The sequence below is a fragment of the Otolemur garnettii genome, unplaced genomic scaffold (genome assembly GCF_000181295.1).
Source record: "Otolemur garnettii isolate 467f Iridium unplaced genomic scaffold, OtoGar3 scaffold00026, whole genome shotgun sequence".
In the NCBI taxonomy this organism is placed as follows: domain Eukaryota; kingdom Metazoa; phylum Chordata; class Mammalia; order Primates; family Galagidae; genus Otolemur; species Otolemur garnettii.
Window position 1 is genome coordinate 12,629,612 of NW_003852421.1, and position 19,108 is coordinate 12,648,719.

Below are 19,108 nucleotides of genomic sequence, written 5' to 3' on the forward strand. Positions count from 1 at the left end.
ATGGAGGACAGGAGGGAGGGCTCATTTGGTTTCTCATCCTAACCATGCTGTTTTATTTCCTAGCACTCAATGTTTACAGCAATTCATAAACACTACACCCTGGATGACTGGAAGCTCTTTGCCACAAATCACCCAGAATGCCTGCAGGTACAGCTATAGCTTGGTTGTATAATAAATGAACCAGTGTTGCCAGGAAACAAAATCTTCAGGGTTGTCAAGCAGATCTGGATCAGCAGCAGACAGACTTCAGGGTTTCTCCAGCCCTGTGTCATTACCAAGGCCTTGCTGAGGAAACCTATTCTGTATCCCATTATGCACCTACTAGGATTTACCTGTAAGAAATATCTATGTTTTCCCTTGAAAGGTAAAGTGTTCTATCAACAGAGCTTGGGGAAGACTCAAGTTTGTCCAACCAGGTATTTTGAAGTGGAGGAAGCCTGAACTTATCTTTTGGCTGTAGATAAAACAACTAAGTATAACAAGTTGTTTTGGAGTTGAGTAAAACTTTATGCCCACACGGATTGCTATCCCCTCAAAAGATAGATAATAAGTGATGCTGTAGATATGGAGAATTTGGAACCCCCATACACATTGCCAATGGAAATGGAAATTGGCACAGCTGCTTTGGAAAACAATTTGGCATTTCCTCAAAATGTTAAACCTAAGAGTTACCATAGGACCCAGCAATTACAGCAGAAATAAAAACATGCCCGCATGAAAACGTGTGCCAGAATGTTCATAGCAGCATTATTCATAACAGCCTCTAAGTCGACACAGCCTGCATGACTATCACTGCGTGAATAGATAGATCCACAAAATATGGCCTATCCATTCAATGGAGTTTTATTCCGACTTAAAATGAAGTACTGATACTTGCTACAAGATGGCTGAACCCTGAACGTTTTGTTGTGTGAAAAAGCAGACGCAAAAGGTGGCATGTATGATTCTATTTATATGAAATGCCCAGAATAGGCACATCCATACAGTCATGAAATAGATTAGTGTCACCGAGACCTGAGGGGATGAGGGACCTTCGGGGACGGGGGTGGTGGTGGTGGTGGTTAAGAGATGAAGGAGTTTTTCAGGTGCCATAAAAATGTCCTAAAATTGATTGTGATCGTTATTTATTTATTTTTATTTTCTCTACACATATATATGCCTTTATTTGGTTTAGCCTTAAAATTTAATAACAATAACAATGTTTAAGATAAGGACTAGAAACAAAAACCTCCTAAAGAATGAACGAAGATAAATACATTCAGAAAACAAAACAGACTATTGCTGCAATGAAATATTGAGCACTAATAATAATGCAAAAAAGTAACATTCACACTGTCAGATAAGAGTATGTCTATCGTAGAATGCTTTGACTCTGAGGTTCAGTATGGAGTCATCTGTTAACTTCTTGTTTTTGTTCCAAAGTTTTAAAAAATAGACAACTAATATTTATAAATAAAAATAAAGGATAATTTCAGAAAACAGATCATGCCAAATCTTATAGACAATAGAAAAAGAAGAAATACATCAGAATCATTCTACATCTGGATACACCTGCTCTTAAAATTGGAAAAAATATATTATTATAAAGGGAAATTACAAACATAATTCACTTATAAATGAGGAAAAAATATATTATTATAAAGGGAAATTAAAAACATAATTCACTTATAAATGTATTGCACAAACAACATATTAAGAAGTTGAATTAAAAATTAATGTTCAAGTAATATACTTTGGTCAAAATTAAATCCAATTTATGTGAGAATTAGTCACTAGAAAATAGTGATTGTGACCATTAGACAACTCTGCGAATATACTAAAAATCATCAAATTGTGCACTTTGAATGGGTAAATTGTATAGTATGTCATTATATAATATCTCTGTGAAGCTGTTTTAAAAAAGGCATTTTTTAAACAACAACAAAAAGCCTTGGGATAGCATGCCTGAGTTTTCTCCTGACACATTCAGAGGAGTCTCTCTGAGTTAGGGCTGATTTTCTGTAAGATCATTTGTGATCGAAGATGACTTCATATCTTACCGTTTTTGAGGTTTCACTGGCTCTTGGCTTTTTTCACTGACTGTGCTTTAATTATATGCGGATTTTGGTTAGTGAGAAGGTGGTTTTAGAGCAGAATAATCTTAACTCATTAATAAGTCCTTTGTTTTTGACATGATGGTCAAATAAATGATACTTGTTTTCACTTTTTCCTTTTCCCTTTAAGAAGTTTGGGAGCAGTGATTTTCTTTTTTCTTTTTTTTTTTTTTTTTCATTGTTGGGGATTCATGGAGGTACAGAGAACCAGGTTTTTTTCTTTTTGATCATATACCCCTTGGACTTCTTTAAGGAAGTTTTTTTGGGCAATGTGTTGCTAACTGGAGAACGGCGGCCTTCTTTACCAAGTGGGATCATGTGATCTATTGCCCCACCCTCTACACCCACCAAATAAAAGCTTAAATAATAAGGAAAAACGTTAAGAAGTTAGTAGCACTGAGAGGAATGAACCAGTTTCAAGTTCCCAGTGTCAGAGTTTAACAGAAATGAACAGTAAAATAAAAGGGGTAATAACCCTCTAGTGGAAGGGGAAGAAAGTGTGGATGGGGCTGGCACGGGGCAGAGCCATGAACCACGAGGCCAGGGCATGAAAGCACAAGAAAATTGGAGTAACTAAGCGTCATGGTAAAGCTCACATTCAGGGCTGGGTCATAGTGACTTTGTCGTTGTGATCTGAGGGACTAACATCGAAGATATTAAAATATATTCCTCATTTGTAGCTAAAGGTTTAGTGATAAGAGTTGAAATATAAATATTGTCATAAAACGTGATATACTGACTGTGGACATAACTCACAGCTTAGTTTCGCTAAGGCGTAAATTACTGAAAACAAATTCCTTCTCAAAGGGCAGATGTGCGGAGAAGGCAGAGGCCGGGGGTCTGAGGGCACTGGTGCTGTGGCGCTTAGGGAGTTTCCCTGCTATGACATATTTGCACCAGGAGTGCCATGAAGCTGAGTTCTACAGACAGCTTGAGGAAATAAAATAGAAGCCAGAGATAAGATTTCCTGAGTATTTAAGAATCTGTTTACTGGTTTCTGGAAAGATTCTGTGGCTGAGGTATGGGTTTAAGGACATACACTATTCAATGATATGAAAGGTGACAGAATCAAGGTTTAGATAATTTAATGAATGAATTTCCTTCTCCTATTGCATGTCTCTTGAGCAAGTTCCCTGTGTGTTTAATCAGACCTCAAAGGATCACTGTGCTGTCCTCAAAGAGGGCCCATGGCTGGAGGCAGGGTCTGACTTCTGAATGCCACTGTTGATGCCTGTGCTTCTTGGTTTATTTTGGTACAGCATGTAGCTGTGAGTTCAGGCAGTGGGCAGAATGATCTGGAAAAGATGACCAGCATCCTGGAAGCTGTGCCACAGATTAAGTTTATTTGCCTGGATGTGGCTAACGGGTATTCAGAGCATTTTGTGGAATTTGTGAAACTCGTCCGTGCCAGATTTCCTGAACACACCATTATGGTAGGTATGGTGGGACGTTCTCAGGATGGGGACACAGAGAGGGAGTTGTTCATTGTGTTGCTGGGGGCTCTATTATTTTCAGGGTTTTAGAGCCTTCTTAGTCACAGACTGACAGAATCATTAGAGGAAGGATGGGCCACTGCTACCCATGGGAGCTCGGAAAACTAGCTTTCCTCTGTAAGAAATAAAATCCCAATCAACATCGTAGGGTGTTGGCTACTTATTTTTACTAAATACCATGAAATGTTTATTACCATGAGATGTGTTTTAAAAGGGCCTGTGTTACTCCTTAACAAAGATTGTAATTGAACCTGTAACTAGGTTTCAGTTTAACTTACTCAGGTCTTCTATGTCTCACCCCCACTGCCTGTAGAAAACTCTATTCTAGGGGTTGGAATTCTCAACATGGAAATTTATCAACAGTCCATTGTTGATGGCAAATCAGTCAGTGTGTTGTTTGTTCTAGGAGCTTTGTTTCTTGACTTTTCCTTTAGTTCCCTAATTATTAGCACCTCAACTAGTTAGAGTATATATTTGTGGGCTAGGCATGGTGGCTCACACCTGTAATCCCACAATTTGGGAGGCTGAGGTGGGAGGATTGTTTGAGGCCAGGAGTTCAAGACTAGTCTGGCAACATGGCAAGACCCCATCTCTGCAAACTAATTAAAAAATTAACCACTTATGATGGTGCACATTTGTAGTCTCAGCTACTCAGATGGCTAGGGCAGGAGGATACCTTGAGCCCAGAAGTTTGAGGTTATGTTGAGCTATGATGACACCACTGCACTCTATCCTAGCCAACAATGTAAAACTTTTTTCAAAAAAAAAAAAAGTGTATTTGTCATTTCTGGGAAGGGTGGGTTTGCAGAAAAAACTCATAGAAGCTCTAGGGTTGGAAGTAGGGCTTTTGGAAAAACCTGTGTAATTTTGTATATCTTTACTGGTGTTGATAACCAAGGCACTTATCAACTGATGCTTAGATAATTTACCTAACCTCCTTTTTTGAATTTTGAATCCCATTTCTTCTCACATTTCATCATTGTAAGGAAGTTGGGAGGCAGGAATTGTAACTATTAATGGGGTTAATCTTCTGTTAAAGGACTTCTAGGGATTTTAAGGTAAGTATTTTATGCTCTCCAAACACACAGGAAGAACGGACCAAGATTTGCTCTAAAGCCAACCAAATGTATCAGTATTAGAAATGGGGTGGGAAACAGCAAAATTCATTTTACCCTCCATAATAGTGTTGCCAACTTCGTTGTTTTTGATATAACATTTGTTGAATACTGTGAATAATAAATCTATTTGTAGATATTGGTCTCTGCCTCCGCTTTCTGAGATAGAACTCTTAAAATCCTTGTACATAGGGATAGTAGGAGAGTCTTTTGTTGTGATCTTTGGTCGTTGACTCTCGTTCCTAAGGCAGAGCTTCTAGAACCTCTGTAATTTCCAGAGTGCTAAGAACATTGACACAGAGCTCCTCCTCTGTTGGGATTTCCTGGGCACTAGGAGCAGCTTTCATTCTAATATGGTGATTCTTCCTAGGCCCCTGGGTGGGCTGGTCACCAGAGGGACCAAGCCATGATTAGAAGCTTGGAACTTGTGGTCCCACCCCAATTCTCCAGAGAGGGCAGAGGGGCTGGAAATAGAATTAATAGTCATACGTATGTGATGAGACCTCCTCCATAAAACCCCCCAAAGAATGGGATTTGTAGAGCTTCCTACTTGGTAAGGACATTCCCATTCCAGGAGGGAGGTGCACCATCCCTATGGAGACAGAAGCTCCTTCCGGACTTTCTTCCGTGTCTCCTCAACTGGCTGTTCCATCTGTATCCTTCATCATATCCTGTACTAGTATCATAGTCTTTGAGCTGCTCTAGCAAGTTAATTGAACCCAAGGCAGGGGCAGGGGCTCTTGGGAACCTGTGATTTGTAGCCAGGTTGGACAGATAACCTACTTTTTCTAGTTGGCGTCTAAGGCACTGGAGGGTCTTGTGGGACTGAGCCTGAACCTGTGTGATGCCATCTCTAGGTCAGGACTGCCAGATGAGAGCTAAACTGTGCAGCATCTGTTGGTGTTCTGGAGAATTACTTGGTACGTGGGAGCCCTCCCCGTTTGGTCACGGAAGTGTTCTGTGTTGGCTTATCCGAGTGAGAAAAGGAATTTGCTTGTTTTCCCCTATCTCAAACAAGTCCCTGCTGTGTTGCTGGAGGTTTACACCCATTCTCTCCTTTGTTTATAACATCACTGTCAAGAGTAGAAACTGTTTTCTCAAATTTACTACCAGTGGGAGAGCTTAAGCTCAGATTTATTCTTAGACTGTGGCATTTTCACAAAGTAGCAAAGCTGGGGTTTGAAGCCAGGTGGCTCTGAAAGTGAAGTCCACGGTCTGCCCATTAGCCCACGCTGCCTACTGAGCCTTGTCAACGTAACCCCGTCCTCGTTAACCTCCAGTGGGCAGTATGTGTTATGATCAGCTTCCCTCCATGTTCTGTGGCAAGGAGGTGCCGGAGGTGATGCAGTTACCCACTGTCGTGACCCAGCACTTCGTATGTGTCCGTGTGAGCCCCACGTAGCTGCTCAGCCTCCAGCCCTCTGTGGTCATGTTTTGTTTTGGGACATACTAAAAGAAAAACGCAAAGCTGAACTCACGGAGGAGCAGAAGCCCCCAGGCCCCAGCTGGGAGCTGCCAGCCTGTCTAGCATTTGCTACTGGACTTGGGGAACCCCGCCTAGGAAGAGGTTGACAGATAATTTGCTGACCAGGAGAAGAGTCCTGGTTCACTCCTTCCCGAGAGTAGGTGAGGAGACAGGCCCAAGGTTGCTGTTGACAGACCTTGTTCACCTCTCTTATTTTCATTGCTCTGGAGATACAAGGGACTAATAGGCTTGGCAAGCTGCTCTGTATGTTTTTTGACATTTCGATATACAAATTAGTTATGAAAGATTAGGAGTCAGAAATTACATGGATTTCACCAGGCGACTTGGTGCGACACGTTCAGAAAAAGTGCATAAAACATGGCAGTTTAATAAATAATTGTGAAATAAGCACCCTTTGTGTATTCCTGTACTCAGCACGTGCCATGAAACCCCCATCCTGACTGTGGTGATCTCCCGTCTTGGCTGTCTCTGGTTTTGCCACATTCCTAAATGCCATCATTATGCCATCGTTTAATTTTGCCTGTTTCGAACCTTATATAAATCATAATCCTTGATATCTTTGTATCTGCTCTTGGTAGGTAGCGTACTCGACATGCACTACCCTGGAGTATGGCAGTTGTACAGTATCCCCAGCTCCGGGAGCTAATTTTTTTTTTTTTTTTTTTTGAGACAGAGCCTCAAGCTATCCCCCTGGGTAGAGTGCCATGGCATCACAGCTCACAGCAACCTCCAACTCCTGGGCTCAAGCGAGTCTCCTGCCTCAGCCTCCCAAGTAGCTGGGACTACAGGCGCCCGCCATAACGCCTGGCCATTTTTTGGTTGCAGCCATCATTGTTGTTTGGCGGGTCCGGGCTGGGGATTTGAACCCGCCACCTTAGGTGTACGTGGCTGGCGCCTTAGCCACTTGAGCCACAGGCGCCGAGCCCAGGAGCTAATTTTTAATACTGTTTTCCAGATGTCTCGCTTCTCTCTGCTTTGCAGCTGCTTGTGACACCATTAAAATTGCTAACTCAATGCCCTTTGTCTTAGTCTGTTTGAGCTGCTGGCATCAAATAGCAGAAGCTGGTTTATAAACAACAGAAATGTATTACTCACAGTTCCGGGGGCTGGAAGTCCAAGATCAAGGCACAGCAGAGGTGGTGTCTGGTGAGTGTCCTCCTCCTCGCTGATGCCACCTCGCTGTGTCCTCACTTGGAGGAAGGGACAAACAAGCTCCCCCAAGCCACTGTAAGGCACTGATCCCATTCTGAGGGTTCCATTTCCCAAAGGACCCACTTCTTGATCCCATCACCAGGGGGATTAGGTTTCCACATAAGAATTTTGGGGGGAACCAACATTAAAGTCACAGCTCCCCTGCAGTCAGTGTGGGTGGGCTTAGGAGCTGAGTCACGCTGGCGAAGTAGCATCATTCTTCCTGAGTGTCACTTTGCTCACCTGTGAAAGGTTTCGGGTCATGTGGCTGGAGAGCTATTGTGGTGATCAGATGGGATGCTGTTTTGTGAACGGTGCAGCCTTCACCAACAGTTGCTAGCAGTATTGTCAGTGGGGGCGTATAAATGTCTGCCCTGAGGACTGAGTCAGAAGTGGAGTAGAAGGATGGGGTGTATGGTGTTGGGGTGGTTTGTTTTAAGAGGAGAGAGAAAACGTGTCACTTCTTAAAATAAATCACAGCAGAAATCCATTAGTTCTCAGAGCTCTCCATTGCACTCTCCAAACTGCGTTCTGCGGGATTTAGCTCCCAGCTGGCGCTGCTGGGAACTGAGGCCAGCTGTCTGTTGTAGGCTCAGAGAGCCTGTGCCACCTCTCAAGGACAAAGACCGGGGGAGACAGGGCAGTGCAGGAAGGAGGGAGGTGAGGGGAAGGATGTGTTGCCAGTGCAGAGCCTGGGGCTTCCTATGGGGGATGAGGCCAGGAAGGGGGAGAGGGACTCAGTGTTCCCACAGCCCTCTTGGCAGCCACCAGCCAGGTGGCTTTTTACGTGCCCGCTGGCTGGCCCAGGGCCAAGGTGTTTTCATAGCTCTTGTTGGTTTCCCCAGCAATGAACGAAGACAGGAGAGATGCGTGTTTATTCCTAAGCCATTCTTTGCCTGCCCTTACCCCTGAAATCTGTGATTCATAGGAGAACTCTTTTCCCTTGGTGTTTGCTATTTTGATAATGTATTTTCTCTTACGGTGCTTGGAGGCCTTGCGAAGGCACACTGATATTTATCCGGTGTTTGGGTCAGGAAAGATGAGAGTGTTGAGTGCTCTCATTACAGTACAGTGAGCAGAGTGAAGCTTAAAATGTTCCTGGCGGAGCTGCCCATTCTCAGTGTGTGCGGCAGGGTCAGGCAGGGTCAGGAGTGAGAGGCGTTGCTCCGAGCGCCCCGCCCTTCCTGGGCTTTTATCTCATCTAAGGTGAGCCCTCTCTAAGGGGGGAGGGGGAGAAGGACAGATGTGGGTTCTGTGGAGGTGCTGGCTGTGGAGAGGAGACTGGAACGAGTCCTCCTGCCGCCTACCTGGCGGCCTTCAGAGGCAAGAGAACCGTGTGTTCTGGGCGCCTCCTGCGTACTATGGGAGAGTGGCTTGAACCAGGTACTTGTTTTCTCATAACAGACCTTTGAGTGAGGATAATGACACTTACTTTTATTGATGTGACACTTAGAGAGCTCAGGGAACTTTCTGAGGGTTTACATAGCCTGTGAGAGGTAGACCTGGTGTTGAGGGCCAGGTGGCTTGCTCAGGGCCTGTGACTGTTGCCAGCCACATGCTACCAGCTTAGGCTTGTTGGGATGTGGAGGTCCCTGTATTGGATCTGGGAAATACTTTTGTGCTGGTGGCTCTTTCTGACTCATTCTGGTGGAAGTAGGTCTGTGGACCTGATCTGCTCAGTTTAGACTGTTCCCTGGGGACGCCTGGGAGCCCTGGACAAGGCCGTGGCATTTCTGTGCGTGGCTGGTGGCTTCTTCACCTGCTGAATTCTTTCTCCAGCAATTGTGGCCAGACCCGGTTCTGAGCCACACAGAGATGTCCCAGAGAGGTGGGCGCCTCCTTCTGATGCTCCTCTCAGGTCTGGAGCAGGTGTGGGCCCGGGGCAGCTTGGCCAGTTGAGCGGGCCCTCCTGAGGTGTGAAGGATGTGTAGGGCTGACAGCACCTCGCAGGCCACGTTTCCTGGACTTTCTGCTTTCACTTTGTTTCTGGCACTGTGCCTGAAAGCTGTGCAGGGCCTGAGAGGTTCAGGTGGTGTTTATCTTTGAAAGTCACATGATCAACTCTGTTTAACTCGGTCTGAAAGGTGGTTATTGCCTTGACAGCAGTGGTGGTCCTGCAGGCAGGTGGAGGGACAGTTCCCACGTGTGTGGGAGAAGGCACTGGATTGATGCTCCATCACCTTATGTTCGGGGCTGGCAGCCTGTGGCCCAGATCCAGCCAGGCAGCCAACCCCTGCCTCTTATCATTCTATGGAAAGGATTTTTCTTGGCAGAGGGCCCCGGAAGAGCCAGTAAAAAGTGGGCTTAGGAGCTACTGTTTAACGAGTACATTTTCAGATGATGAAAAAGTTCAGGTGATGGTGATGGTTGCATAACCATGTGAATATACTTAATGCTACTGTGTCCCTAAGTATAGCTAAACTTTGTTAGGTGTATTTGGCCATAATTAGAGAAAACTTTTAAAAAAGAGGGAAGAAGAGCAATATACCAAATTCAGTCTTAAGTAAAGGGACTAACATTTCCTGAGCATCACTTAGCACTGTGCTAAGAATTTGATAGACCTTTCTTATAAATTTTATAATTACCATAAGTGGGTATGACTAGCCCTATTTTATATAGCAGGATATTATATAGCAGGATAAACTGAGACTCAGAGTTGAAGTAACTTGCTCAAAACCACATAGTAAGAGGGAGGTCCAGCACCCTTCTTCCCCAGGTCTGTCTGTATTTACTCATTTTTTTCAGGGTCTTGCTGTGCTGGCCAGGCTGGAGTGTAGTTGCATGATCAAAGCTCGCTGTAACTTCAAACTCCTGGACTCAAGCAATCCTCCTACCTTCTGCCTCAGCCTCCTAAATAACTAGGTTTATAGGCTCATGCCGCTAAGTCTGGCTTATTTTTTAATTTTTACTTTTTTGATAAAAAACAGGGTCTTGCTGTGTTGCCCAGGGTGATCTCAAATTCCTGAAGTGATCCTTCCACCTCAGCCTCCCAAATGCTGTTTTTATAGGCCACTGCACCCAGCTGACCCCAGGTCATTCTAAACTTATTTTACCATAAATGTTGGGATCTAAAGCTTGAAAAATAGGGACTAATCAGTTTTGATTTTTATTTTTGCTCAGAGGACTTTTGTCTTTGTCTCTCTGGGCTGTTATATGTATAATAACAAGACAACATAAGCTATATAACATATTGAAATCAGAAATTTATTTTCACAGTTTTGGAGAGTGGGAAGTTCAGGACTCAGGGGCCAGCAGATTCAGTGTTTGGTGAGGGCCTGTTTCTCCCCTCATCAGCTGTCTTTTCACTGTCACCTCATCTGACAGAGAGGGCAAAGGGTTTCTCAGAGCACTAATCCTGTTCAAGAGTGTTCTGGCCCCAAGATCTAATCGAAAGCCCCTACCTTTTGATATCATCACCTTGGGGGAAAAGATTTCAACACACGACTTATGGGGGAAATAAACATTCATGCCTTTTTAAAAATGGTAAAAAAGCAATAAAAATCTTAGTTTTGTCACTTTTTTTTTTTTTTTTTGAGGCAGAGTCTTACTCCGTTTCCCCAGGCTAGAGTATTGTGGCATCAACGTAACTCACCGCAACCTCAAACTCTTTGGCTCAAGGGATCCTCTTGTCTCAGTGTCAATGAGTACCTGGGACAACAGGTGCCCACCACCATGCCCAGCTCATTTTTTTCTGTTTTTAGTAAAGATGGGGTCTGTCTTTTGCTCAGACAGGTCTCTAACTCCTGTGCTCAAGGGCTATCTTTCCATCTAGACCTCCCAGAGTGCTAGGATCACAGGTATAAACCATCATGACTAGCCAGTTCTGTCACTTTCTGTGTCTTTGCCCCTGGCCCTTGACATGGTGGAGTGTTGACATGATGGAACGTTGTTGCCATCTAGATTACCAGGGAGCCTGGATGGTGATCGGCCTCCCCAGGAAGAGGAGACACCTAACCAGAACCTCTGCTTTCCAGCTTCAGGGCCCAGATGAGGGTTCACACCTGTTTTATGTTGGCTGCCCAGGAAATGAACCTGTATGAACTCCTGGGTGGCCAGTCTGCTGTGCTGTGGTGGGCAGCCACATTCTGATGGCCCTGTATCCCCTCCACACCGGGGGCTTCATGCCCAGATAAGCATACTCCTCACATAGTCACCCCGGCCCCCTCCTTCTGCCCCCCTATATCTACTGTGCGCCCAGAGGCCACCTTCGTGGTAGGACAGGGACTTCACCAAAGCCTGACCATACCCCTGTCATTGCTCTCATTTCTGATTTGGTCCTTTCCTCCTTACGCTGACTTTTGCCCTCTTGGTTTCCAACCTGCATAGACAGCTTTTTGTACAGAAACTCCCCTGTCCATTCCTCGCTGTGTCGTGCCTCCTGGTTGGGGCATTTCATAATCACTCTGGGTTTTTCCACACAGCAGCAGTGACCACGTTCTGACCACAGATGGATACAGGGCTCACACAGGTAGCTGAGGGGAGAGGGAAACACTTGTAGAAGTTTGAGGGTTACTAAGACTGTGTCAGCCTTCTGGATACTGTAAAACTAACCTTGGCTCCATATATCCATTATGGGCTGACTCATCAATTTATTTGGCGGGGGCGGGGGGGGGGAAGGTCCACATTGAAAACCAAGTTGTGTGGAAGGCTTAAAGTAGTTTCTGAGGTGTTCTGTTATTTTGTTTACCAAATCAAGCAGTGAGGAAGAACTGGAGCTGGAGCCCTGTGTCTCAGGTTCCTTTTAAGTTCTTCCTTTGCTATGGAGTTTGTGCTGTTCCTGGTATTGTAAAGAACAAGCCAGGTGAGGTGCTGCCCATCTATAGTCCCAGGTACTGGGCTAGCTGAGGCAGAAAAGTTGCTTGAGCCTTGGAGTTAGAGACCAAGCTTGGGCAACATAGTAAGACCTTGTCTCATAAAAACAAAATACCGGCTTGGCGCCCATAGCTCAGTGGTTAGGGTACCCCACATGCACCAGAGCTGGCGGGTTTGAACCTGACCTGGGCCTGCTAAACAACAATGACAACTACAAAAACAAAATAGCCGGGCGTTGTGGTGGGTGCTTGCAGTCTCAGCTACTTGGGAGGCTGAGGCAAGAGAATGGCTTAAGCTCAAGAGTTTGAGGTTACTGTGAGCTGTGATGCTACGGCACTCTACTGAGGGCGACATAGTGAGACTCTGTCTCAAAAAATAAAATGAAAATAAAAAATAAAAACAGCACATCCCTCCTCACATCCCTATCTAAATAATGTATCTTTGTCCATGTCACTTAAGAGTATTTTCTCAGGAGAGAATCTTAGAAGTCGAATTATTAAATCAACATGTGCATATTTTTGCTTTTCTTTTCTATGGACACATTGCATTACAGGAAGACTTGTACTAAGATAGAATTCCACCAGCGGAGGTTGAGATTGAGAGAGGGAGTCTGCCTGATGTTCTCTGATATTCAGCATTTTACCTTAATAATATTGCTACTTTTTTTTTTTTTTTTACTTTAAGGCATTTTGCTAATTTGTTAAGTGATACCTCACTGGCATCTTAATTTACATTTGGTTATTAGTGAGATTGAACATTTTCTGTTTTCATTAGCCACTTATTCCTTATATTAGTTGGTGTCCTTTGGCATTTATTTCTATGAGGTATTAGCATTTTTCTTATAGATTTCTAAGAGTTATTATGTTAAGGTTAGTAACCCTTTGTCCTAATTGCACACATTTTCTCTCTCTGGTTATCTGTTGTGTGAGTGTGTGGGTTTCTGTGTATGTAAGTTTCTAATTTTTACGTCAAGAGCTCTGTATTTTTGTCTTTTGACTTTCATGCTTATTGTTATTCAAATTCTTCTGAATTTGGGGGGATACAACTTCTAATTCTCCAGTCTACCTCTGGTTCTCTTTTTCGGCTGTCACTTTCCATTGTCAGCTGCTGTTTGGATTAAAGTCTTCCCCATCACTTTTTTCAACATCCTTTTATATGAAGTTGAAAGTCACTTTTCTAGGTTAAAAATGAAACATTCCCACTGGGAATCAGTTCAGCAAAAAGACACTTGGGCTTCAGTGCAGAATCTTGAGTAGGATGAGTAGAGATGCATTTTGTGACATATGACTTTGCATGGCTGGGAAAACTCAGTCAAGGGCATCTGGCCAAGTATCCTATGTACCAGCTGAAGAATCCTCAGGGCAGTGGGTTGTAATAAAAAGGGCATTTATGCATTCCCAGACCCCTGCCGTGAAAGAACTTGTTCTGTTTCCAAACCAGATGCATCCTTCTGGTTGACAGACTCCACTACTTCCTGGCTTCTATGTCTGTTCTTTGGGCCAGAGTCTTTTGTAAACAGAACACATGCCCATGCTATGTGGTCCATCAGGGCTCACCCAGCTTTTCTTATTTAGGTGGAACCCCAGTCCTAGAGCAGGACGTACAGGTGTTTTCTTATCCTGGCTCCCTGGGGTTCATAAGAGTTTTAGAAACTGTGAAGCATTTTATGCCCAACGGTGAGACTTCAATCACTGAGGAGTGTTATATTGGGGTTCCCTGTAAGATTTGGTCTATTGTCAGGATGTCCAAAAAGCCTTGACTCAGACATGCTGAGACATCTTCTAGGTCTGAAATTCTGTCGTGCTGTACCTTCTCTTGCCAGCAGCTCACACGGGGCGCTCCCATGTGTCACATTCTGTGTTCCTGTTCACTGGTGAAGAAAACCAGGAGAGCAGGGTGGCCCGCCAGTGTCAGGCTTTAGCAGACTCAGGAATTGGTTCCACTGTCCCCCAGGCTTTTTTTTTTTTTTTTTTGATTTCAGAACATGCACATCCTGTGTTCAGGTTCAGCGGGCCTTAGACACCAGGAGTAGCTCGTGGTCATAAGCTGTGTTCTTTCTGTCTCAGGCAGGGAACGTGGTGACCGGAGAGATGGTGGAAGAGCTTATTCTGTCTGGAGCAGATATCATCAAAGTGGGGATTGGACCAGGTAAGACATGTTGGGAGCACTGCAGAGGGTGTCAGGGAAGGGAGGAGTGGGATCTGGGGCTGAGGGTCCCAGAGATGGCTGGAAGGGAATGCATGAACCTCATCCCCAGGTTCAAGGCCCATTTTTTCCGGAAGCGTCATTGATTGAGCTGGCAGGAAGCCCTTGATGTGAAGTATCATTGAGCTGCTTTCTGATATTCCCAGTGTCTTTCTAAATGAGTTTGGATGTGCTTAGAATGTGAAGGTCTGCTTCCAGAACATGAATGTAGAAGAGAAGAATGCAGACTTCATTAATGACACGAAGTACCTTGAAGAGAAAGGTGAAGTAAAGAATCCATGGGGACAGTTAAAGGACATGAATGAACTGAATTTTTGTGAATGTTTGAAATGTTTTGTGAATTTTTGCAATGTTATTGCAAATAAGCTTAACAGCGCTGAGGAGGCCACCTTTGGACTTGACCTATGGCCTAGGCGGTTGTCATATCACCTTTGGCTCCTTGCAGGGCACATGGGGTCACACATTTTGCCAATATCCTTCAGTCAGGCGTTCTCTTCCAAGACCATCCACTGACGTTGTGCACAGAGGAATGGGGGGGGGCTTTTGGGCCTGATACTGGGTGGCGTATTTTCTCTTGGGCCAGTGGGTGTTCACCTTCCCTTTTTGCCGTGCTTGAAGATGAGCTGCCGTGTTTTACATTTCATCCTTACACATCCCTTATTAGCCACGTACTAAAATTAAAGACAAAGGAAAAAGATGTACATTTTCAACTGGGACTAAAAAACAGCAGAAGATTGAAAAATAAAAGATCTCCCACTCAAAAGACACTACCAAAAAAGGAAGCAACCGTCAACCAACGTGAGCGGATTCGGTGGCAAAGTGTGCTGCCAACAGGCAGGCGACACCACTGGGACTTGGCCCCTCACCAGCCCGGCGGGAACAGCATGATGTGAAGAGGCCGTTAGGAAGACAGGTTCTGCAGGTTCATAGACGTACCCAAGCTTTTAACACCCAGGGCGGTTTTCAAGGTTGGCCTTCCGCATTGGCCTTCACTTCAGCCAGTTAAGAAAGTATTCTGAGCAAGAGGAAAGATAAGTCTGGTCTTCATTAAGTGTGTGTGCCATTGTTGGAAAGTCAGAGAAAGGATAAGGCCCAGTCCCCTCCTCACCAGGAGCTCACCCTCAGGGTGAGCTGTCACAGACCAGATTAATAATAAGGACAGGCTAACAGGGCAGGAAGACTTTCTTCCAAAGAAAAAAATACCAGCCATCTCTTCAATCAGAAATAGGTGCTGAGTGTCTGTTAGCTACCATCGGTTGGTAGGTGCAGGTTGGGATGTGAAGGGGCGTGAGACATTTGTTGGCTGCTAACGGGCTTTTCTGGATGTAACTGAGTATCCAGCTGCACTTGTTTTCCTCGTGCACATCCTCTGTGCACACATTCTGTTTCCCCAGAAGAGTATTGTTCTTCCCCTGTCACCTGTTCCCCCCACCCCCAGCTGTCTGTTTAGAACAGATAAGACTAAAGAGAGTCAGGGGCCTTCTTTGAGCCTGGTGCTTTAAATTGATTTGAGACCATATTTACGTCTCACAAATTCTTTATTAGTAAAGGCACTGGGTGTTATTTGTGTAAATGATAGCATTTAAAAAAAGGTGTGTTATTGAGAAATCCATGGGAACTGGAAAAAAGTATTCAAATAGGGTCCCCTGGCCCTCTAATCAGGGGAAAACACTGTACCAATGTTTTCTTTGACCTGAGCATTAATCAAGACCATTCTAGTTTCTTATCTGAAATTTCTTCCTTGGCTGCTTCCAGGAAAGGCTGTTGGTTTAACCTTTATAGGTCATCGCCATGCAGAGCCCCAGGTCACTGCAGCTGAGGCCCCCGCCTTCCCCTGCTTGATCTGGCAGTTGAGTGGGAGAGGAGAAAAGCTGATTCTGAACCAGAGGTTACAAACCTTCTAACCTGTTTTGCATAGTACACGCTTTGTCACCAGGGTGCCTCACTTGGCTCCTGGCCTGTTGTAGGGGTGGGTACAGGCAGCCCCTGGGACTTAGGTGGATTCTGCCCCACAGCTGGATGCAGGACAAGGGGGTTACTGTGCCCCTCTCCTGGTTTCTCTGCTAAATCCAGGCCGACGGAATATATCTCTATCTGGTCTTGACCCTAAAGCCCCCTGGGAGAAATTTGTGGGAAGCTCACTAGCTTCCCAGAGGTGGTGGCAGGGAGCAAGAGGGGCAGCTGATCTGGGGGTCTTGGAGGAGTTCACCCCCTCACGGGCACCACCAGAGATCCAGGAGGGCCTGAAGGAGTAGCAGTGGGGACAGGGGTGTGGGTGACTCATTCATCCTGGAGAATTCTTTCAGTGACTATTTATAGTGCCTTATTATGTACTAGGCTCTCTTCTCCTGGATTACAACAGTGAATATCCATGGAGCTTACCACCAAGCAGAAAAAACAGATCCTTGGCATTCTTACATAAATAATTCTTTGAATATTTTGAAATAAGCTGCTGTGAGGAACAACTTCCCTGGGGCAATGACATTTAAGGTGAAGTTGGAAAGATGAAAAGGGGTGGCTAGGCAGTATAGGGGAGTGTTCTAAGAGAGGCGGGGAGTGAATCATGTGCAGAGAATCCTTAAGGTGGGAGGAAACTTGCCTTGTCCTTAGCAGGAGGCGGCAGGGAGGGGGCAGGTGGAACATGTTGTGGCTGATGGGGGTAAAGCAGGGAGGAGGACTGGAACAGAGAGGGACGTGATAAGGATTCCAGAGCAGGACTCTTCTGGCCCTCACTGGGGCCAGGGCTGGGGCTGACAATAGGGCAGACAGGGCTGGAAGACCTCAGGGAGGGCAGCCCGGCCATGTGGAGGGTGGAGCTGAGTGAGAGTGAGGGGACATGTGGGAGGAGTCAGAGCAAAGGGCAGGCCAGGCCCAGCGCCAAGCCAGTCCCCTGCCTGTGTCATTTGCTGTCTGTCACAAGCCCAGGAAGTTTGTGTTTTTATTTCCATTTCACAGCTCTGGCAGTGAGGTTTAGAGAGGCGAGTAATTAATTCATCAGAATAAAGCAGGTTCCAGGCTGTGGGGGGTTTCTGAGAGATCCCTTAAAGCAGAGTGTGGTTGCGTGGGTGGGTCGGGGAAGGAAGGCAGCAGGGGATGGGGGTGGCTGCTGCCTGGTCGCTGTGGGAGCTGATGCCACAGGGAGGACAGCAGGGGTGGTGAGTGGCGGAGGGAAGGCTGTGTCTGGGACGGCAGCAGTGAGGGTCTTGGGGGTGGGGGTGGGTAGTGTGTGGCCAGGTGCTGTGTATCTTGGCCACCTCCATCACCTCTTCAAGGATGTCTCCTCTGCCACAGCAGCTTCGCCCCTACCCAGTAGGGCAGGGCTAAAAGGGGATGGGGGCTTTACTTGTTTGCTGTTGTGTTCTGCCTGTGCATAACTGTCTGTCTGTGGGGTCTGCTTCTTCTCCATGCCAGGTTCTGTGTGTACCACCCGCACCAAGACCGGAGTGGGCTACCCCCAGCTGAGTGCAGTGATCGAGTGCGCAGACTCTGCACATGGCCTGAAGGGGCACATCATCTCTGTGAGTCTCCGGGTGGGGCTGGGGCTCCCTGGTCCATCCACTGGGTGTCCTGTGGGCGTGGGAGGGAGCCGGGCACTGTGGCTGCACCAGTGACATCCAGCAGAGAGACAGAGACCCTGCTGTCCAGGGATCGTGCAGGGCTGCTGCAGACCGAGTAGGAGCACCCCACTGCCGAGGTCATAGGGAAGACCACCTGGGTGTTGGGGAGGACGATGGAAGATACATGGTGGCCTTGAGAATACAAGGGGGACCGCAGCATTGTCTGCTGGGGCTGCTGCATCAAAGCCCCACAGACAGGGCAGCTTCAATAGCAAACAGTCATTATCTCAGAGTTCTGGAGGCTAGAGGCTGAGGTTAGGGTGCTTGCAGGGCCAGGCTGTCTCTCCAGGTCCCAGGGAAGGGTCTGTTCCAGGCCTCTGTATGAGCCTCTGGGAGTTCCATAGCCAGTGGCTGCCCAACTCCAGTCTCCACATGGTGTTCTGTGTGTGTCTGTGTCCAAATTTCTGCTGTTATAAGGAGACCAGTCCTGTTGGATGAAGGCCCCTCCTCCTTCAGGATGACCTCATTTTAACTAATTACATTTGCAAGGACCGTATTTCCAAATGAGGTCATGTTCTGAGATGCTAGGGATTTAGGGTGGCAACGTGTGAATTTTGTATGGGATACAGTTCGACTTGTAACAGGTTGCATATCCCAGATGTGGTGGTCACGAAAAGTTTCCTGGAGTGGGCTGGTTGAAAAGCTTTGGGGAACCAAATCTTTGTCCCTGTGTCTGAGTTTCACTGTGAACCAGGAGAGGCAAGAGTGAGGGGTACTGAGAGATCAGCTTCAGGGCCACTGGCACAGGAGCTGTGGGAGCCACGTAAGCATTGGGACTCTCTCTGAAGAGCAGCAGGGAGCTATTGAAGAGGTCTAAGAGAAAGAGTGCCCAATGGGTTGATTTGTCTTTCAGAAACATTGAACTTGCTGCCTTGGGAGGGGCTGGAAACGGGCTAGGGCAGAAGGGAGCCCAGATGAAGGTGCTGGTAATTCAGGGGAGGGGAGCCTGCACTAGGTGGTGGCAGTGGGCTTGAGAGCCATCCACAGAACTGACCGACATTTGGGAGACAATAGTGAACAAGGCTGGGTGGTTGACCAGGTGCTTGGAAAACAGGTAAAAGGAGGAGAAGCTGCCGCCCACCTGCAGGTTCACCAG

At 46.1% G+C, this 19,108-nt stretch overlaps 1 protein-coding gene across 1 annotated transcript in view; it reads left to right on the forward strand.

Annotated features, from left to right (window-relative positions):
- GMPR (guanosine monophosphate reductase) overlaps nucleotides 1-19,108 on the forward strand; it is a 43,688-nt gene that overhangs the window by 9,932 nt on the left and 14,648 nt on the right. Inside the window, exons 3-6 of the mRNA XM_003788321.2 lie at nucleotides 64-147; nucleotides 3,353-3,526; nucleotides 14,257-14,338; nucleotides 17,807-17,913. Coding sequence (XP_003788369.1) covers nucleotides 64-147; nucleotides 3,353-3,526; nucleotides 14,257-14,338; nucleotides 17,807-17,913 — 447 coding nt within the window. The remainder of the gene's footprint in view (nucleotides 1-63; nucleotides 148-3,352; nucleotides 3,527-14,256; nucleotides 14,339-17,806; nucleotides 17,914-19,108) is intronic.